General features: G+C 39.1%; 1 protein-coding gene across 17 annotated transcripts in view; it reads right to left on the bottom strand.

Annotated features, from left to right (window-relative positions):
* nfasca (neurofascin homolog (chicken) a) overlaps nt 1–14,038 on the bottom strand; it is a 148,446-nt gene that overhangs the window by 34,655 nt on the left and 99,753 nt on the right. For 10 of the 17 annotated variants that reach the window (XM_037100917.1, XM_037100918.1, XM_037100926.1 and 7 more), the window contains 14 exons: nt 12,741–12,911; nt 12,282–12,329; nt 8,974–9,085; nt 8,187–8,371; nt 7,959–8,090; nt 7,598–7,741; nt 6,791–6,902; nt 6,529–6,695; nt 5,424–5,571; nt 3,881–4,005; nt 1,944–1,988; nt 1,305–1,406; nt 544–741; nt 63–133 (listed from right to left, as the gene is read on the bottom strand). In XM_037100917.1, coding sequence (XP_036956812.1) covers nt 63–133; nt 544–741; nt 1,305–1,406; nt 1,944–1,988; nt 3,881–4,005; nt 5,424–5,571; nt 6,529–6,695; nt 6,791–6,902; nt 7,598–7,741; nt 7,959–8,090; nt 8,187–8,371; nt 8,974–9,085; nt 12,282–12,329; nt 12,741–12,911 — 1,760 coding nt within the window. The remainder of the gene's footprint in view (nt 1–62; nt 134–543; nt 742–1,304; nt 1,407–1,943; nt 1,989–3,880; nt 4,006–5,423; nt 5,572–6,528; nt 6,696–6,790; nt 6,903–7,597; nt 7,742–7,958; nt 8,091–8,186; nt 8,372–8,973; nt 9,086–12,281; nt 12,330–12,740; nt 12,912–14,038) is intronic. The other 7 variants (XM_037100925.1, XM_037100932.1, XM_037100933.1 and 4 more) reach the window with 3 other exon arrangements.

Raw genomic sequence — 14,038 nt, 5'->3', positions numbered from 1 at the left:
ATGTCTAACAGTCAGTGAATTTCATTTACAAGATGTAATGTCATCCCCTATACTTGTCTTACCTCCCAAGTGATCTCCATATTGTCCTTCTTGGAGCCCCATCCACGAAGACCTCTGGGAATGGCATCTGGGGCTTGTTTTAATAACAAAATAAGCACTTAAGTCGAACGCAGATTCCAACAGTCCCAGAGTCCAAATTGAGAGATTATGACCTAAGGATTTCTGTCTTGCGGCTTCTAGAATGTTCTCCAGCTTATTTTGAAAAACTGTAGTTTTTTCGAAGACCAAACATCCACCATCTCACAGGTCAGAGATATCTTACAAACTGTATCACCAACATATCTTTAAAAAATTTAATTTTGGAGCTAGTTAGGAGCTGAGGCCCTTCATGAACAAAATCACAGTTTTCATGTAAAGTAGGTTGAAACTACGTTCAACCGGCTGCAGAAAAGAAGATATAAAAACATAAGCTTAAAGTGAAATACATCATTATACGCCTTTTAACACACATGTCTTCAGATGAGTGTGTGTGGTGCTCCTCACCAGCTCCGCTGGTCTTATATCGTGGTGAGGGGCGGCTGGGCTGACTCTGACCCACTGAGTTGATGGCAATCACCCTGAACTGGTAATTGACAAAGGGGGCCAGCTGCAGGATGACTGAATTGAGATCTCCAGGGTAGGTGGATAGGTTCTGCCACCTGCCTGGCTCCCAGTGGTCCTCCTCAAACTGGACCAGGAACTCTGCAGAGACACACAACTTGCTTGACAAAACGGCAGACTACTTCCTGTCAAAGCTGTGTAAATGAGACAGGTTCAGCAGGTTCTCTAAGTCAGTACTTTATCCTGTGATGAACCACCTGCAGTTGTGGCTTCGCGTAGTCTGGTATAATTTAATTCCTCTAATTCATTAATTTTAAAAACCTTCCTATAAATACAGATCATAATTATCATTTTCTGAGTAATAGCCAAAATCATATTTCTCTGATAGACTGAAGAAATTAAGCACTTTAATGAGTATTTCTATTTCGGCCACAGTACATTATAATTTCTTTCTTGAGCTTGGTGACCTGAAACACACTCTACCACTTCACCTTTCTAGCTTTCCTTTTAGCATGCAATCTCCCTAAATGTTGTACTCACTGCAAATGCTGCGTTAGTAGATGAGAAGTGAATGAAAGCAAGACTTAAATACATAAATACATAAATATAGTATCCCTTCAACACAAGATGTGATTCTGTGTTTAATCTTTTGGAGCCATCAAGGGGATGTGAGAGAATACAGTTATAATAGTGTGTACACTGACGTGTGATTGGGCTTCTGTTGTCATTTCCTGGGATCCAGGTGAGTCGAACACTGCGGGCGGCTGGGTCTGATAGATCCAGATCCATGGGGGGCTCAGGACGGTCTACAGATAAACAGGAAATACACTCATTTTACACATGAAAAATACATATTGCACTCTACTAGCAGACAAAAAAAGTGGCATGCTGCAAAATAGGTCACTCATACTGACGTCTCATTCATTTTCTGCTATTTGATTTAGTTACAACAGCTAACAGAGCCTCTAAATGAAACACAGCTGAGTTTCAAAATCAACATTTTCACTTAAGAAATTATATCAAACCAAACAACAACAAAAAAAAAACAATAACAAACAACTTGGACTGAGTTGGATTTATACACGAAACCGGACATTATGAACAATTTGGACAAACATTTTGAGATGAAATGATGGATTGTAATGTATGCATATCAAAATCCATTGTGCATTAAAAACAATGTTCTCTCAAACACTGTGAGAAAAAAATTCATTGAATATTATGATATAACAAGCACAACTTGAGAGAGAAGCAGAGAACAAAAGATAGAACAATAAGAGGACTAAATCAACAGGAAAGAAAAGAAAAAGAGGGATTAAAGAAAAGTTTCCACCGTGTGTTACCTGGAGGCAAGGCACTAGAGACTGAGGGGTTGAGGGAGGCTTCCTCTGTGGGGCAGGACCAGGAAGTGGGTATAAAGGTTAAAGTTTGCAGGTTAGTCTACTAGCAAATCAACAGTGAGGGAGCACCATGGTTAACATGTCATTTAGTACACAACGTATTAACGTAAATCAGCTTCAGTAACTCCAGTTTGAGACAATCATGTAATCATCATATTTACCACTGAGACTTCTGTACTGACTGTTGGATATGAGACACTAAGCTAAGCCAGTTTCTCATTTTCCAAGAGAAAAAGTCAACGCTGTGAACCCAGGAGGTACGTATACCAAATACCAAATAGTGGAAATTTTAGGTATTTATGAGTTCTCTTCTTTAAAGGGTAACTTAACCAATTGTACACTTTAAAGTAGGTTCATGTGTCTTGGGGTGTACTACAGCACTGGCTAGTTACATTATGGGTAATGTAGGTGGCAGGTTTTGAAAGGGGAAAACAAGAGGGTGTGGACTAAAAAAGGCAATATCCCTGGTCCTGCTCTATTATTTGTTTAAAAACTGTCCAACAGTGTTACAGGAGTGCAACAGACTAGACTAATAGAGTAGTGGACTGCTTTTTAAAACATGGCACCTACCACACCAACGATCCAATTAGGTCACTCAGTGACATCAGTGGAGGTAGTTTCTCAGATTGCATTCAGCTTCCTCTGGAGCCACAGAAGGCTTCATACATGTTTTTTTTTTCACATAGTACTTCCCAAGTACAAGTACACAAGTACAGCCTTTTCCTGAGACTTACTGCCAGTGTAAAAGTCTCAAATGTCAAAGCAAAGTTCACACAGGATGTTCAAACTGGGTCTGCAATAGAGATGCACTGCAGCACTTTCTACAATGACCAATAGTACCTCAGTACGATGCATGCAAACTGTTGAATCTATGAGAGTCAGTAGAGTTAAAGCTAAGCTAGGTAAGAATTTTAGTAAACTGTAGCAACAATAAAACATGCATGATTTCCATTTTGAAGGCAAGGAGCTGAAAAAATAGGACAGTGTCAGGAACAGACTGAGGACAACTACAATAAATACCTAAGACTATAATTAGCATTAAGGCGTGTGTGTGTGTGTGTGTGTGTGTGTGTGTGTGTGTGTGTGTGTGTGTGTGTGTGTGTGTGTGTGTGTGTGTGTGTGTGTGTGTGTGTGTGTGTCTTTGGGGGGGTCTGTGTGTGGGTGTGTGTATGTCAGAGAGGGAATCATATGTAACCTTAAAGTGCTGGTAACTTAACATAATGTACAACCTACTTCTCCTTCCCTATAATTCAAATTAGAGTTCTCAACAGGTCGGGCTGACTTCGGGCTTCCTTTTTTGTAAAACACATTTCGTAAAACACATTTCTTGCAGGTTGTAAATTATATGTAGTTTGTTGTGAATCATTGCTATTCACGTGTGAGAGTAAGTCTGGCTGCCTGCTTCATGTGGAAGGGCAGACGCAGACCTGACGCAGCTGCGTCATGTACTCATGCCTATTGAATTTCCGTCTGCTGTCTGTCTGATTATGATAACAAGTGTATGAGGAAAACAATGCAGATGCACGGGGGGTCGGGTTCGGGCCAGGTTTGGGCAGACAATTCATGCTGGTGTGTCGGGCTGCGTCGGCCGGGTCAGGTTGTAGTTTTCAGGCCCGTTGAGAACTCTAATTCAAATGATACTCTTGTAGTTCATAGTACTATAGCAGAATAACTTTCACTAACTTTTAATAACTTTTCACTTCCCTACATTAAACTGACTGCAGTACTCAAGAAACTCAAGAAAAGGTTTTTCCATGAAAAATGCATAAGTGAATACAGTTTGATGGATAATTTGCAGTTAAAACAAGTGACTGTGACCTATGGGACTGACTGGGCTCAGAGAAGATTTTGTTCCAGCACTGATCTGTATGTGAGTGTACCTAACACAGTGAGGCGGGCTGAGGCCATGTCCTGGTCTATGTCAGATTTAACAGTGCAGGTGTACATTCCCTCATCGCCTTCATTCACATTTGGGATAGTCAGCGACTCGTCATCTTTCCTCAGCCTAGAAGACAAACAGAGAGAAAGGAGCTGTTGGTGTACATCTAAAAAACAGATATGAACTGTACAGTGCATAAAAGACACTCTAAAAGTAGATTCTCTCTCAGTGTCTGCTCTTTTTTTCTCTCAAGGGCAATGCATATTACTCTTGTGTTTTAAACCTTAGTTTCCCTATCTGCAACATATTTGACCCAAATTTACCCCGCCATACATGTAGTGTTGGTGGTTAACAGCTTACAAAGTAAAACATCAGACTTACACCATAGTCACCATAGTTCTATGCTGTTTGACTCCACAATAAAATAAAGTTGCAGATGAAGCAGTATGCAGCCACCTACAGATGTAGAAGAGCCTGTGGTTTCTTGTTCTGACTGCTAAAACAGTTTGTCCTGGCTAAATTCACTGTCTGACCATCGGCAGCCAAAAGGCCCTGCAGCTGTTACCTGTAAGGTAACATATCCTCTGTTTCTGTTGTACATGTACTTCAAATAATTCCACCTTCTCTAAAAATAAAAGGCGTGTTGTACAAACCTGTTAGGCTGTGTACGACCCGGTGCTTTATTTTACGCTTTCTAATCAAACAAAAGATTAATAAAGAGCTGCAAAGGGGATATTGCATCTGTCATTCCTGTTGGTATTAGCCTGCAACTTATAGCTATAGATTATGGTTCATAGAATATACTGTTCAATGTTGTTAGAGTCGACATCTAAAGGAAAACATACTCCTCTGAACAATATAAGCAGCAACATGCAGCATCAAGAATTGCAAATGAGTTTTCATTTTTGATTATGCATCAATACTCTTCTCAATAGTAAACTCTGTAATTTAACACATTACTATTTATTGGCAGGAATCTTATGATTGTTTAATAATATTTATTTTTCAAATTGTTATTGAAAAATTGTTATTATTTTACACTTTCCAATATCTCTTTATTATTGTCTCCATTTTTTGAGACTTGCTCTTGTGCTGCTAATTATTTCCTGCTGTACTGTACTATATGTATACCTCATGTTGTATTTTTCAAGAAAATATGTTTCTATATTACACTGTAAAGTAATCTTAACTGCAGTTGACAGAAAACATATCAATATTTCAAACATAAAGTAAATTGTAGTATACAAACTAGCCGGCTATATGGTATAGCCCACCATGTAACTATAATGGATTGGATTTATATGGCACTTTTCAAGACACCCAAAGCACCTGACAGGGTTCCAGGTTCCATTCATTCACACACAGTCATACTGGTGGTGGTAAAATACGATAGTAGCCAATAGCAAAATGAAAATGAACAAGCTGCAGAGGTATTTCTCTAGTCAATCCTTGTTTTGATTAGGGGGACTGTGACATAATTTTGATGGTTTAATAGATGCAGCACTGGGGTATTAGAAATGTTTTAGTGTCAGCGTGGTTCTTACCTCCATCCCAGCTGGAGAGGCTTGTCGTCCTTAGTCCAGGTCACAGTGACAGAAAGGCTAGGATCAGACTTCACCTTACAGTCAAAGTGAGCTGTGGAGCCCCTGATGGCTGACTGGCGCTCCGGGGCTCGGACTATACGAGTTTGTTCTGAGTTGAAGTGATACATACACACACACACAAATACTAAATAAAGTTGCATATTTAGATCCATCCAGGAAATCAAACCAAGTGAAAGGTGAAGCTTTGCCTGATGGCTGACATCAGAGGTGCTACATATGTAGCACAACCACACACTAAACACTTCAATATGACTTTAAGGCCAAAAACACAGCTTTGAGGCTTTTTCTTTTTCTGTTGAAAACAGCAACACAAACTGCTCAGAGGTGAGATAATTTTACTGTACTTCGATAAACAACACATTTGCATCTGAAAATCCTTTTGCAATACAAAGAATGGCACCAATGTCATGAGCTTTCCAACCAACAATTCCCCCTGACATGCTCTGTGCAACACCTCACTTCCTGGACTGAAAAAAATGAATTAAATCTTATAAAGTATACTTAATAACAGTAAGTAAATCTGTCAGAAATACTATGTGGGAGTCAGGGATGGATAAATTGTAGTTTAAATAAAAAATGACAAATAAGCTCACCACATGACATTTTTTTTGCCAGTTCAGTTCAACCCTGAATGTTAGAATGGATATTTTTACAGTGTGTGCATTTTCAATACAAATGTGACTCTTAGCAAACCAGATGAATATGAAGCAATGATGTTAAAGGCACAAGAGCTTGAAATGTAATCCAGGAGTGCAGGCTGTTTGGCACAAGAAAAGGAAATCATTTCATATTTCATATATTTCATCTTTAACTAACTGCTCTGACATGCAGTGGGAATCCATGTCAAAAGTTATAAACCCTGTTGGAGCTGACTGTTGCACATGATGGTCCAGAATATGATTACAGAATCACATCATATTAACATCTCCTTGTGTCAATGCAAAATGTTAGCCATAACTTTCAAGTTCATTGTGAGTTTGAATGATGAGTCATGAGTCAACAGGACGCTTTGTATGAGTGTGAATGCAGTGATGTAATGTCTGACCTTTGACCTCCAGGCGGACTTGGTTCTCAGCTGTGCCCAGGATGCTGTTGGCCACACAGGTGTAGGTGCCCTCGTCTTCTGATCTGGCCCGTTTGATCTCTAGGGTCCCGTTGATGTAAACGCGGTACTGACCGCCATCCAGCCCACTGCCCTGTCCATTCTTAAACCTACACAGGTAGAGGATGCATGGTCAGGGCTAAAAACTGAAATAGGTAATTCATAGGTTTATAAATTCAGTGACATGAAAACATGAGATACTCACCAGCGTAGCTCTGGCAGAGGGGAACCAAAGAAGGGACAGTCCAGGAATGTGCGGTTGTTCTCAATTACTTTAATTAGCTGGTTTTTGGGGCCTAACATCCTTGGAGGCATGTCTACAAAGACACAGAGAATAGGTCCCACATTTGACACTTCATCAAATACAGGGACTGTGCCTGTCATCAAGTATGTTTGCAATAATTTCATGTGCCATAAAAACTGTGTTCACTTAGTGTTACTAGTGTTAATAATAAAGTAAACGATGCCTCTGTTTCAGCAAATGAGACAGCAAGACACCACAGTGTGGCAGTGATTTATCATGAACAATACCAAGAACCTGAAACAGGAGCAATTGGATCAAATTCAATATTCATTTTGTTATTTATAACTCTGCTTTTCATACTGTGACACAAAATCATGTCCTCTGTGAAAATGGCCTATAAGATTTGAGACAAATTGAATTAAATAAAAAAAATATGAATGTCAAACTGATTTCACTAATTACAGTTGAATATCAGTATATTGACATTGAATTAAACAGAATCCCATTTTTTCCAAAATGTATGAAGTGACAAGAGAGTAGGACATACAATAAGACAAGAGTGTGGATGAGAGGCAAAGCAAGATGTACCAGCTGTCATTCATGATCTACAGAAAGAGAATCTGACGAATTCATGCAACACAGCCCTCATATTCTTAGCTTCACAGAGATTTTAGGGCTATACAAAAAGGTTCAAGAGTGAAATCAAAGCATAAAGAGAGAGGCCAAACAGTTCCAGTCAGTGTAAGTCACTAGTCTGTTCACAATTACCTAGAACACTGACAAAGGCGTTGGCCAGCAGATAACCATGTTGGTTGGAAGCATTACACTGGTAGACAGCACTGCTTCCCATCTGCACAGAACGAAAGATGATGGTGTCACCCAGCACCTGTCTGCTCAGGTTGGGGGGAGAGCCTGGGGGTTAGTGATGAAAACAAAAGTTTTAAGTTTTATGTTTATAACTTCATGACAATTTTGCCCTAAATTTAACAAGGAAAATGTAGTTTCATAACAAACATGTATGCTTGAAAGAAAGAAAGAAAGAAACAAACAAACAAACAAACAAACAAACAAACAAACAAAAAAACAAAAAAACAAGATGAATAGTTTAAAAAATATTAGTTATACATACTGTCTACAGGTTGGCCATTGATCAGCCACTGGATGTTTGGTTTAGGGTTGCCATTGGCCCGACACACCAGACGCCCATTCTCATCCGGGGCTAGCACCAGGTTTGTTGGTTTGTCCAGCCAATAAGGAGCCGCTGTGGAATCAGGCTGTCAGGTGAGCATGATGGACTCACACACAAACACAAGTTCATATATTTGTTCAAAACACATGGATACTGTAGAGTCCTCACCTTTAACCTGAACAAAGATGGAGTGACGAATGCTGCCTAATTGATTATTGGCCATGCATACATACTCCCCAGCATCCTCCTCTGACACATTGACAATCTTCAGGGTCTTGTTGAAGTTCTCAAACTTCACTTTCCGTCCTGGCAGGTCTCCACCCTTCTTAAACCACTTGATGGTGGGTGTTGGACTGTTGGGAAAGGACAGAGGGAGGAGTAGCATGAGAATAAATGAGTTTGATGTAAATGACTCAATAGCCTCATGTTTTTACTGTAATTTGATGTATTTAGTTACATCAGCAGGAAAACGATAGGTTCAAGTTCACAGATTCCCTGTGCAGAAATCAAATCAACATTGGCAGACTAAGCCATAATTCAGTTCTTTCATTAATTAATTCACCGAATGTGGCTGGTGTGTACAATCTTTTTAAAATCATAGTTGATTGTAATTGTCAGTCATCACATCAGAATCCATTATTGACCTGTACCTTTTCAATTACCAGTGAAGTGCAGGGATATATATATATATATATATATATATATATATATATATATATATATATATACACCAGCCACATTTGGTGAATTAATTAATGAAAGATATATATATATATATATATATATATATATATATATATATATATATATATATATATATATATATATATATATATATATATATATATATATATATATATATATATGTATATATATATATATATATATATATATGTATATATATATATATGTATATATGTATAATGTGTGAGTGTGTGTGTGTGTGTGGACTCACAGTCCAGCAGCAATACACTCCAGCAGCAGCTGCTCATCTCGTAGCACCATTTTGGAACTCTCGCTCCCTGAAGGTGAAAGGAAGGTCGGCGTAGACTCTGCTACTCTACGGCCTGCAGATGAGGAACAAGAAGGGGTTAGTACAATCACACACACACACACACACACACACACACACACACACACACACACACACACACACACACACACACTTTCTCTCTATACTGTGACTCACTTCCTACCAGGAGCCAAATATCCTCTTTGTAGGCATGGCCACATAAATCTAATACCATTATTCTGATCATTTCCTTGTGGCTGTGTTCCATCTCTGCCAGGCTTTGGCTCTCTCTGCAATCTGTTGTGAGGCCAAAGCAGCCTGTAAATGGGTTTAACACCCTCTGGCTTCTCTCACAGAAGACATTAAGAGACGCAGAAACAACAACAGGGTCATTGATCTCACTTTATGTTTGCCAGGCGAACAGAGATGGAAACGATTGGCATTAAAGGTAAAATAAAGCAGTTGATAAAACCTACCCAGTTTTTCAGCTGTAATGACATTAGTTTAACATCAAACTGAAGTATAGGTAAGGTCATGTAATTGACAGCATTGGTTTCTAACCCCATGTTAAAGCTTCCCATAGGGTTTGGAAAAAGCGATAAGCTGCTGTGGAATTGTAACTGGCTGCCTTGCCAAAACCAGAACCTTTAAAACAGAACTATGGTGTCATTTGGAGTTGGCTTTTAGGCTGTAAGGTCTTTCATATCTCACACATGTAGTGCAATGATTGTGAAGGAGTAGGCATGATAAAGATTTATTGTAAACATATAGTGAATACACTTTTAAACATTAATTCAAATTAAGTCAGTTAATTGGAGCTGCAGCACAAGCTGTGAATAAAACGAGCATAAATTAATCAAAAAGCCAGTTCAGCCGCACAGTCCATGACGTGAGCAAACTGCAAAGTGCTGTCTTTGTTTGCATACTACAAGAGCCAAACCTATGTGGCATTTTGACCAGTAAAGAGTCAAACACATTCTCTCACATTCACAGTGACTAATCAAATATAATATGTTACATTTTGATGTTTTGATGTTATGCACCATAGAAGAGACACCTTTATAAACAGATATAGTACTATTGAAGTTACTGATTTATTTTGACTGCTTTTAATCTGTTCCTTTTCAAATAGCAATTCAACTGCTTTTAGTGTTTACTCATCAACTGTCATTTCAGCTGTTTTAAGCCCTGACTCTTAACCTATTCTACTGTTCATAAGTGTTCATATATAAACTGATAATTCAGCTAAAACTAAACTTTCAACAACAATCAGCTCTTCCACAGTTCAAGCCCCTTCAGTGTTTTAAATGAACCGAATCTTCATCAGCTGTAAATTCAATTTAACAATTTTCAATGTAAGCAAATCTGCTTAGAATGGCTTTAGAGTAAGAGTTTAGAGTAATTATTTGATTCAAACAAATGTGTGAGGGGAGAAGGTTAACATTCTCTTTAGACTTCTGAAAGGATTGTGCTGACCTTGTACTAAATCCAGATGTATGTATGGCAACTGAGTGAAAAAAATGATTGACTCTGATTATAATTTAGAGCTCAACACTGCACACTGCTGATCTGACTGATCCAATCCAAAAACAAATGCAGCTAACACTTTGAACATAAAACCCAGTAATCAGAGAGTGACAGCTAGCTGAAAAGTGTGTGGGATTAAATTAGCATTTGCCTCCTTTGTGATACAGATCTGTATGGGATTAAAGCATCTGTTAGAGGTTAGCTTTTCCAGTGGCTAATAAACAGACAACATTGGGCAAGGAGGGTGTGACACTAGGAACAGAAGAAGAATGACTAAAGGAGGAAACATACAGGAATTCAAGGCATCAAGGGTTAGCAGTAACAAATGTCAGAGTGGGTTTATAGAAAATCGCTAGAGAAAGCTTTGCAGTGAGCATCCTAGAAACATGGGGAAACAGTGTCTTTAGTCCCACTGGGGCTCAGAGCCGCCAGTCTGGTCTGCTGCAAGGAGCATCTTCTCCCTCAGGGACACAGCCCGCCTAGCCCTGGGCTCCACTGTCATCCCGGTTCAGCAAATAGCACATATGCTGCCACTGGCTGATCTGTACCCTCTAGCTCATGGGCTCATTCAATAGGTGTGTGGCATAATAAATACACAGAATCAATCATCTATGTGCCATACATTTGAATTATTAATGTATGTTCATTCACTGCATGTGATCACTTAACATTATTTGTGTGCTAAAAACAGATTATGGACTAAATGAAAGTAATACTACTGAGTGAGTGTATTTAGGTTACAGATATATGTTGGTTTGCCTTTTATTGGAAGTCACATCTGGTCCTAAATTGGACATGATGTCATTTGACTAGGTTCTACATTCAATGAATAACTGACTGACGCTACACGGATTGAATGGGAAAAAGGATGTCTGTGGTTGTCAGTCATGTTAGCATTTTCAGTGGAGAGTTGTTGTGTGCCAAGAGATGGTCGTAAGTTATTAATATATTATTATTATATTATTATATAATAATAATAATGAACAAATAAAAACAACAACAAAATCTAGGATCTTTGAGGCTAATTAATGACCAGTTTTAAACATGTTGTATGTAAACACAAGAAATTCCAGCACTATCAAAAAATGTCTGTATCCACCTTAAAAAACCTGCAACGTTCTCAGTCTCAACTCATCAAACAATGATGCTCTACCTTCCCCAGTAGCGTTATTTTTGCACGCGAATGGCTGTCAAGTAAGCACAAAATCTACCTACAATGTCCACTACGTTGCATCATCTACTTAATTTAACGCACTTACACAACATAAAGTAAAAGCAATTGACTCCAGTCTCCTGCAATAAATTCCTGCAAAAGGCCCAACTCACCACTCCAAAAACAACTATGTTTAAGATGAGCTTTGAGAAATGAAGCTATAGCCCCAAACTTAAAAGCATATGGCTGCTGCTGTGTCTGTAAGAATAAACTCCAGGAGACATACTGTATATATGTAGATTTTTGGATTTTTCTCTCTTAAACGAGAGAAGAGGTAAAAGTAACAAAAATCAGTTCCGCCTTAAAAGAAACACAACCATCCGGAACGATACAGTCAGTTCTACACCCGTAGAGAGTACTTAGGAAATTAGATGTGACTAAGGTCAGTCTGAGGTCAGTGGATGACTTTACTATCACTGAGCTAGCAGGTTAGTGCGCTAGCCATGTCACTGAGGGACATGACTGAGAATATGGACAGGAAGTGGAGTTGTCCCGACAGGAAGTGACTCACCACCATAGGGGTCAGTGGCATTGTAAGATGTGTCATTATACAGCTCCTCTGAAAACACAGGCACACACAGTGGCTCATCAGTCCACATACACACACAAACACAAGCTGAAAGACAGATTTCACATTATTTGAAGATCATTTCATTAGCTTCTCTATAAGCTGCAGCAACCTGAGGAAATAACAGCTTCATATCATGTCATGACATGACATCACCTCTAGATGGAGAGATATGTCATATTCCATTTGGGTTGGACTGGTGTGATTAAAACGTGTACAGCAGACATGGAGAGACAACAGGACCAAGTTTACGCACTGTGAGTGCCGTGGCACCTGTTAATGACATGACAACATGAATATCTGAAGAATGTGTGTGCATGCATGCGTGCATGCGTGCGTGCGTGCGTGCGTGCGTGCGTGCGTGCGTGCGTGCGTGCGTGTGTTCGTGTGGTGTCTACTCACTGGGCTGAACTTTGAGTGTGAACGGGTTCTTCTGCTGGATGGTGTGTGTGAAGAGGAAACGAGCGTTGCAGCTGTAGTCAGTGTGAGCATCTTTGGCCAAAACGTTGGAGAAGTACAGGTCTCCATTTAAACCCATGGACACTCTCTTATCCTGAGGTATCGGGGTCATAGCTGGAGGACATGGGAGAAGAACAGTGCAGGACAGAGGGAAATTGGAAAAAGGAAAAGGGAGGTCATTGAAAACCACATTAAAACTTTTTTTTTGTAAGTAGCTTATAGAAACTTCAGCATTAGTAGACTAGTAGTACTGTTTTAACATTTACAATTAATTTCTAAAAACACTGCATCAGAGACATGGGGATTTGCAGCTGTATTGTTAAACATAAACTTAATTTTGAGGAATCACCTTGGATGAGTAAAGGCATCAAGAAAACATACAGATCCAACATTATTAAGTAAAGGACTTTGAAGTCACAGTATTACATTATTCTATTGTTCTGTAATTAAGTATTTGTCTCCCAGGTAGTTGTTTGTTTCATGGGAGTTTCCTTGACTGAACTGACACATTATTCTGTCAGGAAACTTTCCAGGATATATACATTTTGAATTTGCAAGTCTGTATTTGATAGGGCCAGGCCGATAATCTGGCGATATTCTGTATTTTTGTTTTTTGTGTCTGACTGACAATAATCTGAGTTCATTTAAGAGCAATACTTTGGCTCTGGCGCACCACTCTGTATGTCTGTAGTCAACTCTCTGTGCCTTCATTAAATGTCCCACCCACAACACAATCTGATTGATTACACATCACAAGTAATGCCCTGTTATCACTGAATCTGCATGTTATCAAATAAATGTGGAGCAGTGGAAGTATAAAGAAGCTGAAAATGGATACACTCAAGTAAAGTGCCTCAAAAATGTGATGTGATATTAATCTTTACCTCAGTTTTCTGCTCTCTTCTGCTACTCACCAGCTAATGTCACTTAATTTATCAAAGGAAAAAATATATTATATATAATTTTAAAAAATATATTTTTGTAGACTGTTGCATGTGCATGCAGATGCATATATTTTCACATACAATGCTATTGGACTTCTGTTCAAATTCACTCTGGTAACTCGGCTGATGTATCATCCTACAGTTACTATAGGCAAACGTTCACTTGCAGCACACACACGTCCAGACACATCATCCACACTCTGTAACTGCACAAACTGACATGAGCCGTATGGTCGTCAAGACAGCGCCTCAGGACCAATCAGCAGCTGGGTCAGCAGTCCTAATCAGGCGTTGGCA

The sequence above is a fragment of the Acanthopagrus latus genome, chromosome 6 (assembly GCF_904848185.1).
Source record: "Acanthopagrus latus isolate v.2019 chromosome 6, fAcaLat1.1, whole genome shotgun sequence".
NCBI lineage: Eukaryota > Metazoa > Chordata > Actinopteri > Spariformes > Sparidae > Acanthopagrus > Acanthopagrus latus.
This window is presented reverse-complemented; position numbering and strand designations above follow the sequence as displayed.